The 14,114-nt window shown below is 39.4% G+C and overlaps 1 protein-coding gene across 2 annotated transcripts in view; it reads right to left on the bottom strand.

Moving 5' to 3' along the window:
• Positions 1-3,469: 3,469 nt before the first annotated feature.
• The window catches only part of LOC101989553 (zinc finger protein 420-like), a 17,871-nt gene continuing 7,226 nt past the window's right edge, over positions 3,470-14,114 (bottom strand). The window contains exons 3-5 of one of the 2 annotated variants that reach the window (XM_013355450.2): positions 13,452-13,540; positions 9,324-9,450; positions 3,470-7,706 (exon numbers count right to left, since the gene is read on the bottom strand). In XM_013355450.2, the coding sequence (XP_013210904.1) occupies positions 5,695-7,706; positions 9,324-9,450; positions 13,452-13,540 (2,228 nt within the window). In that variant the 3' untranslated portion in view covers positions 3,470-5,694. The remainder of the gene's footprint in view (positions 7,707-9,323; positions 9,451-13,451; positions 13,541-14,114) is intronic. The other variant, XM_026778365.1, reaches the window with a different exon arrangement.

The raw sequence follows: 14,114 nt of genomic DNA, 5'->3' as shown, positions 1-14,114 counted from the left end.
ACCATGTGGTTGCTGGGAATTGAACTCAGGACCTCTGGAAGAGCAGACAGTGCTCTTAACCACCGTAGCTCAGACTTCTTATTAATTCATTCTTTCTTACATCTTAAATTAGCCTATTATTCTTGTCTATGTTAACCACGTGACTTGGTAACTTTTTTGGCGAGGCAATCACATCTTGTTTGCTCTGTGTCTGGCTTCCTCTGTGTCGGGGTGATGACTACGAATTTGGTAATTGTTATCACATGGTAACAAAAAGTTATGACGTTCATCACAAAGTTATGAAATTGATAAAAAAAACCTGTTATATATAGGTTGGCAAGGCCACGTATCCTAGCACTCAGAAGGTGCTAGGGGAACTCTGAATTCAAGGCTAATCTAATCTACATAGTGAGTCTAGGAAAGCTGGCAATACAGAGATAGACCCTGTCTCAAAGCAAATTCCTTCCTGAGAAATAGTTTTCATGGTACCAGGAGCACCATGCTATCTTGCAAAGAAGGGAGCCAACCAACAATCCTAGGCAGTTAGGATGCCTATGAAGACATCAGCTGTCATGTAGCACAATAGCCCTAAGGATGCAGTAGTGACAAGCATACCTTGGTGGTAACCCATAGCTCTCTAATTGGACTTAAGACCCTCTTAACAAAAGGGAAACTATGACTGCTGCTGGAATGCAGGAACCCAAAAATGTGAGTCTATTCCACCTTGTCTGAAGGTTAGAGATTTTGAGCTTATTTTTACTCATTCAAAGTTGTTAACAACAGGTGTGGCTACAAAACAGGATATCCTGGCTTATGGTACTTGATGTTTTGGATATTAAGATGGCCCTTAGAGGTGGATCTGCTCCAACCTGACCAAAGGTGAGAGAATTTAAGCATACGTCTGCTCCTTCTTTTGAAATAAGGAGGTTTGGTTGCCTGCAGGATGCAATGTGTTCACTGCCCTAAACTTAGGCATTAATGACTTGATGTCTCAAGTGTTAATATAAGTAACTGTTCTGGTTATCTTTTGTATGATGTTAAAACAGTCTCTTTCATTATTCCTCCCTTTTGTATTGGGATATAAAATGTGCGGAAAATAAATGCGGGCAAATTTAACATTCAGTATTCACTGAACTTCCCTGCTGGTACTATCCTATGTCTTTGTGTTTCTTTCTTATCTCTGTTCTTCCTATCTAACATTTCTAATTCTCATGCCCCTATCCTGGAATCTGTGAACCTGCCCTGGCAGGACTGCAGCAGAATTCACCCCCACAAGGGTGGTGTATGACACCGGAAACCTTGCTATCTATTCAGTGATGTTGAAGGCATGAATCTTGGAGGAGAACCTATAATCACCACTTTACTAAACCAGCATAATCCCTAACAAGAATCTCTATGGTGTCCTCAGAATCTGAGATTCTTTCTTCTATCTCTTGTATTCTATTGATTATGCCTGTTTCTGTAGGCTCTGCTCGTTGACCTAGATTTTCCATATCCAGCTGGTCCTCAGTTTATGTTTTCTTCCTTGCTTCCATTTCAGTTTTCAATTCTTGAACTGTTTCCATTACCTGTTTGATCGTTTTTTTCTTGGTTTCCCAGGGTATAATGTACGTATTTACTCATTTCTTCAAACTTTTTGTTATACTTCTCATCCATTTCTATAAGGGCGTTTTTCACATGTTGTTTAAGGGACTCTATTGCTTTCATAAAGTCAATTTTTTTCCACTTCTTCTGTGTTAGGGTGTTCAAGTCCTTCTGTTGTAAGATCATTGGGTTCTGGTGCTTTCATGTTGTTTTTCAGATTATTGGGTGAATTTTTGCCTTGGCGCCTGCCCATCTCCTCCAATTGATGCTATCTAATGGGTCTTTTAACACTGGATCAGGTTTCCCTGCTGGCCAGGGGCTTCTCTTACAAAATGCCCTTGCTCTGTTTCCTGGCTCCTGCTAGGGGCCAAGATCCCTCTCACCCCTCAGAAGGGTCTTCAGGAACAGGACCCGGCTCCTCCTCGTTCACCAGGGACCTCGCCAACAAAAGGGCTACTACTCTGCAGGCCAGCCACCAAAACAGAGAAACTCCTGCTACCCTCTGCCCTGAGCTCCCGACCCAGCGCCCAAACAGGCTAAACTGGGTGATCCTGCGGCCCCGCGGAAGGGAGGGGGAGTGAAGGAGGCCTGGGCGCAAGCTGGGATGGGTCAGGGAAGAGAGAGGTCGCCTCAGAGGAGGAGCAGCCCCAGCAGAGGGTACCTGCCCTCGCAGACTAACCTAAGGGGGGGGGAGGGTCAAGGGGGTTGGGGAATGCCCCTGCTCGTCTCCTGTGACCCACTGCGGGCCCCACTCAGGAGGGTCTTCAGGGGCAGGACCAGGCTCCCCATTCGCCCGTGGACCTCGTCAATAAAAGGTCTACCCTTCTGCAGGCCAGGCCCCAAAAAACCTACTTGATTTAGTAGTAGTGGGGCAATCTGCTCTCAGTGTGGGCTTCACTGTTTCATGCTTGGACTATCCCGCATCCGCCGCCGGGGCCTGCGCGCCGGGTCTCCCCCCTAACAAGAATCTAAACCATAAATAAATACAGTTTTCATCCCTCAGGGAGAAAAATTTTCTTTTCAACAAAGACCACAAAAAAAAAAAAAACCCAAAACTAATCAAACACAGAGTTGTGAAGTATAGACTCAATGGATGATCTACAAAACACTCCTGCACCTAAGGTTCATGAAACATTATTGATAATGGGATATAAAGATTGTAAGACCAGAGAATCAAGGAGTTTGCTGTGAGGTTTGGATTCCTAGTAATGCCAGAAGCTATACCCATAAAATTTCCCAAACAGGATCTGAGCAAGGACACAAACAATGGACATACCAGAGTGGGTGGGGAAAAGCCCACAAGGAGAAATAATCTCTCCTAGAGAAGAGCACACCAATTGGTTACTCAATATCAAATATTCATAATTTAAAACATATACACAAGTAACATGATATGGACTGAGTAGGTTATATTCAGCAATATATACATATATATGCAACAACAATTAATGAAAAATGAGAGGCCAGAAATCTGAAAGACAGCAGGAGGGGCATAGGGAAGGATTTGATGGGAGGAAAGTGAAAGGAGACATGTAGTGATTGTATTATAATTTCAAATTTAAAAATGTAAAAAAAAACAAAGTAAAACAAAAATAAAACAAATGAGCAAACAACATAAACAACAAACCCATACTAAATCTAAAACAAACAAATTATATATTTATCAGGAAAATGCAGACTTGGCATCCTTTAAGCTTCCATGTAACCCTAGTTAAAATGGCCATCATCGGGAATAGAAATGATAAGTAATATTGGCATAAATGTGGGAGATGGAGGTCATACACTGCAGTGAGAGTTACAACTAGAGGATTAACTTTTGAAACCAGTCTAGATGTTTTCTAAAAAAAAAAAAAGAAAGAAAAGAAAATGAAAGAAACTACTGTTAGCCAATTACAGAGATGTGTGACACTAGTTCTCTGGAAACAGGATAAACATCAACTTTTTGCAGATGAGGAACCAATGACAAATTGATGGAGTCCATAAGATTATGCAGTAGATTACAGCTGATATTTAGAAGGCCAACCCACCAGAGATATACATAATTGATGTTGGAGAAAAGAGAGAAAGACTCCCTTTTGAATAGCTGTCTGAGTCTACATGTAATTCTCTTGTGATACCATGGTCCACCTCTAAAACACCTTTGGGACTTGTACCACAACCTTAGCAATGTATTCTTGATTAATCGGGCACAAATTATTCCTGTGTACTGATAGAAGGATTACTTCTCCCTATACTGTGTAATTCTGGTGAATAAAGTACGTCTCATAGTCAAGTCTTTGTTCCATTTTATGATAAAAAAAAATTAGAAGACTGTTCTCTATAATTAACATACTGACAGAACAATTTGGTCAGACATGGTGTCTCTGTGGATAGATCACAAGTAGGAATTTCACAGACAATACCCAAGGATGGGATTGCAGGATGTCTGAGTTTGCTAAATCAAAGCTCTTTAGAGATTAACGAGAACAAAATTGCCCTGAACTCACACTGCCAGCTAATAACAGAAACCACGGCACTTCCCTGCTTGGACCCCTAAAGGCTATTAATACTTTGTACATACTTTGACTTTAGTTTATTGATACAATACGTTAGGCTCAGTATACTGTTTATGTCTTAGTCCTGAGATTTGTGTGATTAATAGGAAGAGGCTCTTAACCAACCAAACTAACCATGTCCGGAGAGAGACAGCTTTCTCACTCATCCACCATGAGAAATGGAACCCGGAGGTGGTCAGAACGGCAGGAAGATGCCCAGTCCCAACTTTGAACAAAATATTTAATACGTCTCCTCTTTGTTCTGAAACCACACTTAGGGTAAAAGAAGTATTTTTAGATCTGAAATGCCTTTCTTTGCCAGTTAACGTTTATCGAATATGCTGATGCGAATCAGAACTGTATGTTTTCTCTACCTTTTAGGCAGGTTACCATGGTTACTCAATGACCACCCCACCCCCACTCCGGAGCATGGCTTCACTCTAGGCATGAGAAAACCCCATTTCCTTACATTTTGCCTTTTTGTGTTTTATTGGTCACAAACTACTAGCTTATAAATTTCGCTACACTTAAGAACTGTAGAATAATGGATGAATTCTTGGCTTCCTTCTTAGATTTCTCTAAGAAATCTGTGTAGTTTCTCCCCTTTGTGACCCCTCTTCTTTAAGAGGTCAGTTGAAACTGTTCAGACCCAACTGCAGCCAGCCATAAAACAAGCTGACAAGTTATTGCTGTATGTGTCTCTTACCTATCTACAAAAACCGCTTTGTGACCCTGAGCAATATCCCTGTAAGTTTTCTATTGCCAAAGAATTGCTGTGGTATGTGGACATAAACTGTAGATATTTGAAACTAAAGGAAGAAAATAAAGAGCATGATTCAGACAACACGTGTATGACTTTATTCTGTACCCATCAAGAATAAAAACCTTTAAGTTCAGTTTTACTACGCTGTAGAGATTCCCTTCGAACGCTGGGGGTAGCCTTGAGAGCTGGTCTCTGGGGCTACTATAACAAATAATGTGGAATGAACAACGTTCAACTTTGTGATCCAATGTCGTTTATTATTTTAGGGGTGTTTTGTCTGTATGTATGTCTGTGCACCATGTGTGTTCCTAGTGCTAGCAGATCCAGAAGAGGGTCTTGCAGTGCCGTTACAGATTGAGCGTCCATGTGAGGATGCTGGAAATTCAAGTGAGTCTTAGGAAAGAGAAGACAGTGCTCTTTACCACTGAGTCATCTCTAAAGTCAAGCGGACCACTAGGTTTTATGAGGTGTCTTACAAAAGCAGAAAGGACTATATTATGACTGCATCGTGATGGCTACTTAAACTAGAAAACGGGACATCACTGCACAGCTTGCAGGCAGCTCAAGGGAGGTAGGAAGTGTCTTTCCAGCCACTCACTACCTCCTCCAGGCAGCTTGTCTTGCCTGGTCCAAGCAACTTGACTGGTGTCTTCTTCATGGCTGGTCTGAGCATCTTCTGTGCAGCTCAGCTTGTTTGAGTGTGTCAGCAGTCCTTACTGGTTATACATGCTTGAGGCAGGAGAGCACTAGTGAATCTTGCCAATTTCTGTGACTTCCTGAAGCTACTATCTACTTCTGCGCTTCAGGACCTTCTCTTTAGGATTGAATATATCACTAACTATCATTTATAATAGTATGTTTCTCACCAGTGTGAACTCTCTGATGTCTTCTAAGATTTGAAAGATAGATATAGGCCATGTCACAGTCTTTGCATTTGTGAAGTTTCTCTCCAGTATGAATTTTCTGATGTGCTTTGAGGTAGGAACACCTAGTAAAAGATTTGTTACATTCCTGACAACTGTAAGGTCTCTCTCCAGAATGAATCCTCTGATGCGTTTTAAGATGCCCTACCTGTTTAAAGGACATATCACAGTCTTTGCATTTGTAAGGTCTCTCTCCAGTATGAACTCTCTGATGTGTTCTAAGATGCACTATCTGATTAAAGGACATCTCACAGACTTTGCATTTGTAAGGTTTCTCTCCAGTATGAAATTTCTGATGTTCTCTAAGAAATGAACATGTAGTAAAAGATTTCTCACATTCCTTGCAACTGTAAGGTCTCTCTCCAGTGTGGATTCTCTGATGTATTCTAAGGTTTAAACTACGGGTAAAGGATTTGTCACATTCCTTACAACTGTAAGCTTTCCCTCCAGTGTGAACAGTCTGATGTCTTCTAAGCTGTGAGTTGTCTGTAAAGGATTTCTCACATTCCTTACATTTGTAAGGTTTCTGTCCAGTATGAACTTTGTGATGTGCTCTGAGGTAGGAATACCTAGTAAATGATTTGTCACATTCCTTACAACTGTAAGGTCTCTCTCCAGTGTGAACTCTCTGATGTGTGCTAAGATGTGAACGCTGGGTGAAGGATTTGTCACATTCTCCACATCTGTAAGGTTTCTCCCTAGTATGAATTGTTAGATGTTCTCTATGAGCAAACCCCTGAGTTACAGACATGTCACATTCTCCACATTTGTAAGGTTTTTCCCCAGTATGAATTTTCTGATGTGCTCTGAAGTACGAATATGTAGTAAAAGATTTGTCACATTCCCTACATTTGTAAGGTTTCTCCCCAGTGTGAATTTTCTGATGTTCTCTAAGATATGAGCATGTAGTAAAAGCTTTATCACATTCCCTACATTTGTAAGGTTTCTCCCCAGTATGAATTCTTTGATGTCTTTTAAGATGTGAGTTCACAGTAAAGGATTTGTCACAGACCTCACACTTGTAAGGCCTTTCACCAGTATGGATTCTGTGATGCCTTTTAAGCTGTGATAATTCAAGAAAGGACTTACCACATTCTTTACATTTGTAAAATGTCTCTAAAGAATGAATTTTCTGATGCCATCTAAGTGATCCACAGTGTGTAAATGCCCTGTCACACTTGTTGCATTTGTAAGGCTTCTCTCCAGTATGGATTTTCTCATGTCTCCTGAAACTGGAATGGTGGGCAAAGGATTTGTTGCATTCCTTACATTTATAAGGCTTCTCTCCAGTATGTATTTCCAGATGGCTTTTAAGAGCTGCAGACTGTCGAAATGACTTTCCACATTCTTTGCATTTGTAAGGTTTCTCCCCAGTATGAAGTCTTTGATGTATTCTAAGATTTGCACAATGGTTATAGGATTTGCCACAAAAGTTGCATTTGTAGGGCTTATTTCCATTATGAATTCTCTGATGTACAGTGAGACTTGAGGCAGTACCGAAAGATTTTTTGCATTTCCCACATTGGTGTGGTTTCTCTACAATGTAGACTGCTTGTTGGAAAAGACTGTTTCTAGAACCAAAAGTGTCACCACATTCTTCCTGCCTGTGCTCTTTCTTTGCAGTGTACACTCTCTCATCTTGAGTAATGTTGGGACACAAATTTAAAGATTTCCCACAGTCTTTAGATTTGCAAGGTTCTTCTCCAGTGTGCATGCTGTCAGGTCTATCTGGGTTTGATGAGTCAACAGAGGCATCCCTGTGATTACTGCACCTGTAGTTATTAGAGTTTTTTGTAGCATCACATGTTCTATAAAGTGCACATGTGGTGGGGTCATGAAGCACGTCGTCAAGCTTATTACACTGATAAGACTCTTTTTCAGTCTTCATATGTTGATGGACAGGATCACATACATAATAGTTTTCTGAAAATGAGTAAGGTCATATTAATAGGGCTTGTGCAAAAATCAAACATTTGATAAAAGACTGTGTCTCTAAGTTGTCTTTTAGGATAAGTCAACCACGAACTATTTAGATATTTTTTTCTTTCACTGTAATTTTATATATTCTCACAAAAACAGACTGACAGTCTTCAAGGGTCTGTGATAAAATAGGTATCTCATCATTACTAAAAATGTCTAATGGCACAAGATGGATCATGTAATTGAAGAATCAGTAATTAGCTTTGGGATGGAGCTCAAATAGCTGATTATATTTAGAACACATGTCTCCGTGTTGAAATATTACTGTTCAGAAATTGAAGAAGCAGAGTTTAATTAAATCCCGGGTTCACAGTGCTTATACTTACTAAGTGAAAGGCAATGAGGAGGATGGTTAAGAAGACACAATTCCTTTAAAGATCAAAGTCTTACTTAAAAGCATCAAAGGGTTTATTTTCTTTATTTCTACAACAAGGCATTAGATTCTACAAGAGTAATGGATGCAAAAACAGTATTCCACCAGATATCAGAGTTTCTAGATCTATGTCTGTCCTCCATCATCTGAGCTCCATACACTGCTGTGTTTCTTAACTTTCCTCATAGGGTTATTCTCAGCTCCACTCTGTGCACTGACTACTGAGAATATTTCCCAGAATGGTGCCTGTGTATTCTCCACTGGCAAGAAAATGAAGGATGTAATATGCAGATAGGCATATAAGGAAGGCAACTAGAGAATAATCCTACTTCATGAACTCACATTAGACTTAGTTTGTAAAATTATTCCAATCTGATGTCAGCATAGTCAAATAAAATTAGATTTTCTACAAGTACTGTCAGCATAAATCAGTTGCAATAGGCACAACACCTTCTAACAGTTACAACAGGCAGGATGCATGTTGAGACAAGGACAATATACTCAGATCAATGGTCAGGAACTGGAAGCAAATATAGCCAAAGCATTCTCAGGTCTTGCTCTCTTTTTCATGGGAAGTCATCACTCTTGTCCTGTTCATTCACTAGACTATCCTTGTTGTGGCTATTCTCTCCTCTCCACATTCCAGAGCAATCTCATTTCTTCCGGACAGGTAACCATGCCTATCTTGCATACAATAATCCTCATGTTCTGTGACACAGCCCATGACCCATGCTAGAATTTTTAGAAAGAATACAGATGTTTAACACATCTTCGCAGTACATGAAGGAACAGAACACAAAGTAGACAAATCTGGGAATAATTTCCAATTGCTATTTCCTGTCAGAATCTTTAACATATTTAGGGAGAATTGTCAGTTTGCATATCTTGATTTTTTTTTCTCAAAAATAAAATAATATGTGGTTTGGCAGACATGGAGTTTTAAGATATGAGTGAAATTTTTATATGATATTAAGTTCTGAATGCATTGTGGAACCAAAATAAGGGGTGCATGATACCTCTAACATGGAGAATAGAAAAAAAAGTAAATTCCATGAAAAAGTTCTTTTCTCCTACCAGTCTTTCAATAGTCTCCTGTTGTTTCCATGGTAGCTTAATAGAGTTTATAACCTATGAAGTCAGTACATACCTAAGATGAGATAAAAATTCTAGAAGCACAATGATCTCACCCACTGAGAGCAGGTTGTTGTAATTCTCCAACATCACATCAATGTACAAAGCCCTCTGAGCAGAGTCCAGGCATTCCCACTCTTCCTGAAGGAAGTCCACAGTCACATCCCTGAATGTCAACAGACCCTGAAACAAAAAAGTACAGTTTGACCATGTGATTCTGGCAGAGTGCTTTTCTGAACATAAAGAGACTTAAGGAGATTAGGGATGTAGATAAGCAAAAACAGTTAAAGAGGAAAAAGAGAGAGAGAAAAAAAACAAGATTTCTAATGTGGTCACATTGTATAATAAGTTTTCTAACTCTGTGAAAACAGATTGACACAAAACTCTCACAAGCATATACACAAAAGAACAGACATTTAAGGTCTGGACATGATTATCTATCTGTTAAGGATGCTGTGTTTTTATCAAAGGATCACAGCATACATGCCCCAGAAGGAAGATTTATGATGAGGTGATGTGCTTTAAATACTATCTCTGAAGCCAGGCGGTTGTGGTGCACAGCTTTAATCTCATCCTTGGGAGGCAGAAGCAGGCGGATCTCTGTGAGTTTGAGGCCAGCCTAGTCTACGGAGTGAGTTCTAGGACAGGCTCCAAAGCTAAATAGAGAGACTGTCTCGAAAAACCCAAAATCAACCAAACAAAAACCCTCCCCAACCCCCCAAAAACAAAAGCAAAAAACAAATGCTGTATCTGTAGATCATGCTAAAATACTGACACTGAATAAATTCTATGCATTCTTGGATCTTAGAAGGAGTCTATTCTAACATGCTCGGTTCGTATCTTTAATGTCTAAGTTCAATGCCATTCCATTAAGGAGACAGGAGTAGATTGTGGAAGCCCAAAAATGTATTTCCACCTGGACAAAAGGTCAGACAGTTGGAGCTTACCTCTATTCCTTCAAGGTTATTGTGTTTCTATCACAAACAAAGGTCCCACCTAGACTTAGATCAGAGAGTTCTACTCCCCCAAGATTATTGACAACAAGTATGGCTAATAGCCAGACCTTGTATTTTATGAACAGAGCAGAGATATGTTTCTACTTCAAACAAAAATCTAAGGGTTCAACTAAGTTTCCAATTCCCTTAAGGAAATAACACTGAATTCTACCCAGGGATTGGTTTGCCTACGGAATGTTTTGGTCTAGGGTGTGAGGTGACCCGTTTTGTTCCAGCAACAGAATGTAGCCCACAATCTTCAACTGGTCTGTTTTTATCATGTTAGTGCAGTTTTTTAAATCTTACACCTTCTTCTTGGGGGTGGGGTATTTTAAACAACTGGAAATTAAATGTGGGAGAATTCAGTATTCACTGGAATGCTCTCCCGATACTATTCTATGTTTTTCTGTTTTATTATTTTCGTGCTCTACACTTGTACTCCTGGTCCCTGACAGTAGACATGAAGGCAGGATTTCATGATTGGCTTTATAGGCAAAGAATTTGGGTTTTTCCAAAATAGCAATGAGTGTAACAGCACTGTATCTTGTCAATTTGAACACTAACATGTGAGATCAAGTCGATATGATTACTATTTTAAGAATATTTGATCCACCAACACAGGAAAATCTACATCAGTCACATTGGATATAATGTAAAATTAAAAAAAGATAGACGTAAAGCAATTTAGACATATAACAATTTCTAAAGTTCTGGAGAATATTTCACTCCCAAGAGTTATAAAAATTGAGGTAAGTCTAAAAACCCATGAAACAGTGTTTTAGTTGCAGCTAAGCATGTACATGTGAGTGGAGTAAGTGAAGATGCCTTCAGAAGTGACATAGATTCCCTGTGAGACAATGAAGATAATCAAATTCTGTGAGAATTATAGTCACTTTTCAGTGTTTTGCAAATAAAATATAGCACAGAACATTGGCTCAAAAGAAATTTGAGCTATTGTGCCTGGATTTTGTATACCTCAGTGTGTTCTTCTTAGAATTTATACGGTATTGAGTGGGAATGAGTCTGTACCAGCAACATTTTTGATAGGGGCTCATATCTAGATTTATTGAAAATTACATAAATTAAATACCAAGGAAATATAACTGCCAATCAAAAAATGGGCAAATGAAGTGAAGAGACATTTTGTAAAGACAAAAACACAAACTGGCCAATAAATATTTTAAGTCTTCAGGATCCCTAAAACATCATTATGGAAACCCAAACTAACACTACTTTGAAATACTGCCTTACCCTAGGCTGAGAATGGCTGTCATCAACTAACCTGACACCAAATGTTCAAGAAGATGTGGAAAGAACTATCATTAACTGTTGGTATATGAGGGGGTGTGTAAATTAATATAGCCATTGTTATAGTCAGTTTAGCGAATACTAAAATATTGAAGATAGAACTAATGTATGACCCAGCAATGTCACTCCTGGGAACATAAATGAAACTCCATTCCCCAATATAGAGATATGTGTACCCCATGTTCATTGCTACATTATTAACCACAGCAAATTATCGGAATGACCTAATTATCTATCAACAAAGGAACTGATGATGAAAATGGTATATATAAAATGCAATATTATAAAGCTGAAAAGAAAATGTAATAAAAGTTTGCATGAAAGTGGAAGGACTGAAAACATGCAACATGTGAGGTCACACAGTAGCAGAAAGAAGAAACTACATTTTCCCTCATATGTTGAATCTACTGTAGGCCCATATTTCGGTATAGTGTGGCAGCCAGGTGACAAAGCCATAGGCCCCATCCGAGGGGGTCACGTAGCTCTACAGACAAGCTAACTCTGCCTAACAAACGTAAGGATGTTTGGTGCTCCTCCCGTTGTAATTTGGAGGATATCTTACAGAGATGCTAGTTCAGGCCTATGTGACAGCTAGCATGCTCAGCAGATAGGTAGATGTGGACGTGACTAAAGGCCCTTCACCTGGTAACCTACGAGACAGTAATGTATTTTCCCGCTCAATTTATGTGATGGTATATAAGCTGTTTGGATAATAAACATGGGGAGACCTTCAGGAGGAAGAAGCCTGAGATGCCCTTTTGTGATAACCGTGTAAGCTGTGTCTGATTATTCCTCACAACTCTGTATCAGTCCAGTTAGGGAAAAGAGTTAACTGTGTTGGAGCCACATGGGCTCCAACAATCTACCAACAACATGTGCATATAGGAAACAACATACAAGTGGGTACAGCAGAATATGGAGAAAAGAGAACAAGAAATGTTTAAAAACCAGGGTTGAGGTATGTAGTAAGAGCTGCGGGCCTCTTCCCACAGCCCGGCTCCTGGCCGCTTGGCTAGCTTATACCCCCCCCCCCAAAAAAAAACACGGGCCACGTGGAATGCAAGTGCCTGGTGCAGAACACAGTTTTATCCGGTAAAGCGAATGATTAGAGGTCTTGGGGCTGAAACGATCTCAACCTATTCTCAAACTTTAAATGGGTAAGAAGCCTGGCTAGCTCAGTCGGTAGAGCATGAAACTCTTAATCTTCAGGGTCATGGGTTCGAGCCCCACGTTGGGCGCCAGAGGAAGGCAAAGGCGTAAGTCAAAAACAATTACACAGCAGTTTAGAATTATGATTAATAGAATGGTTATTTATTTAAAGGGGAAAAAACTTACATATCACCGTCCCAGACAACAGCCCTCTGCGCAATCAGGGAGAGTGCCGGAAGCGGAGCAGGAAGTAAGAGAGAGCGAGAAGGGAAGTGGCCGTTTTTTTAAAGGGAGAGAGACCACGCCCTAATGGGCTGGTATCTCAGCGGCTATTGGCTGGAGGAGCGGAAGGACCTCCTGCAACAGAGGTAGGACTGCATGCAGGTAATGAACCATTTATGAAAAAGGATATAAAGCTAAGTGATTTTCTAGTTCTGATTTTGTTACATTTTTTTTTGTAGTAGACGTTCAAAAAATATATTTGATAGTAAAAAATACAAAATTCCTTGTGAGGCTGCAGAACTTCTATTCCCAATGACTACTCTAACTGTATAAAAGTTCATAGAGTTTTATAGTCTTTAGGCTTGGTTAATTTTAGTGTGTGATTTTGTTGTTTTTTGTTTGAACATTTTTTATAATAAATTTTAAAAAATTACCAGAAGCAAAAAATTAAAGGCTTGGAATATCTGAACATATAACATTTCTAGAAAAAGAGTGGACATGACCACTGACCTGGGAGTTTACTGGAGAATCAGCCATTTCTTTCTGTTTCTCTTCTTTGAGTTTCTCTTTCAAGAGCAATGAATAGATGGCTTGCTGCCCTTTTATATAAGGGGTCACAAAGCAAAAACAAAAGTTAGTATGGAAAGCTTGAAGAACAATTTCAAACCTCATGAAAAGACTCAAGCAACAGAATACACCAGGTGTCTGGTCAGTCTCCCAAAGCCAGAAGAACATGGAATGATATTTAACACCTGGAGAAAAAAAATTCACTGTCAACCACGTTGTTTCATCCAGAAAAATTCTATATTAATATTTGATGGAGATGGAAGTGCAGTTCAAGATAATTATAAACCAAAACATTCAACAATGTTTTTCATTTCAACAAAGAAGGACAGCAGACTATGTCAAAGGCAAAATATATACAGGAAAATCAGAGGAATTATCTAAACAAGAGAAATAATAAGTTTTACTTGAAGAATAAATAAATACAGGAAAACTGAGAAGTAATAACCCATGGGCAAGACAGAGAAGCACTAATTCTCACAGAGAAGAAAGAAGAATACTATCAATAATCCACCAGCAACAACATCAAAACAAAAGCATAGAGAATCAAAATGCTATCAACAAAATATCTAGCCACTCTCAGAATCAACAAAGAGAAAACTCAATTAA

Source organism: Microtus ochrogaster, unplaced genomic scaffold, assembly GCF_000317375.1.
Source record: "Microtus ochrogaster isolate Prairie Vole_2 unplaced genomic scaffold, MicOch1.0 UNK130, whole genome shotgun sequence".
Taxonomy (NCBI): Eukaryota; Metazoa; Chordata; class Mammalia; order Rodentia; family Cricetidae; genus Microtus; species Microtus ochrogaster.
This window is presented reverse-complemented; position numbering and strand designations above follow the sequence as displayed.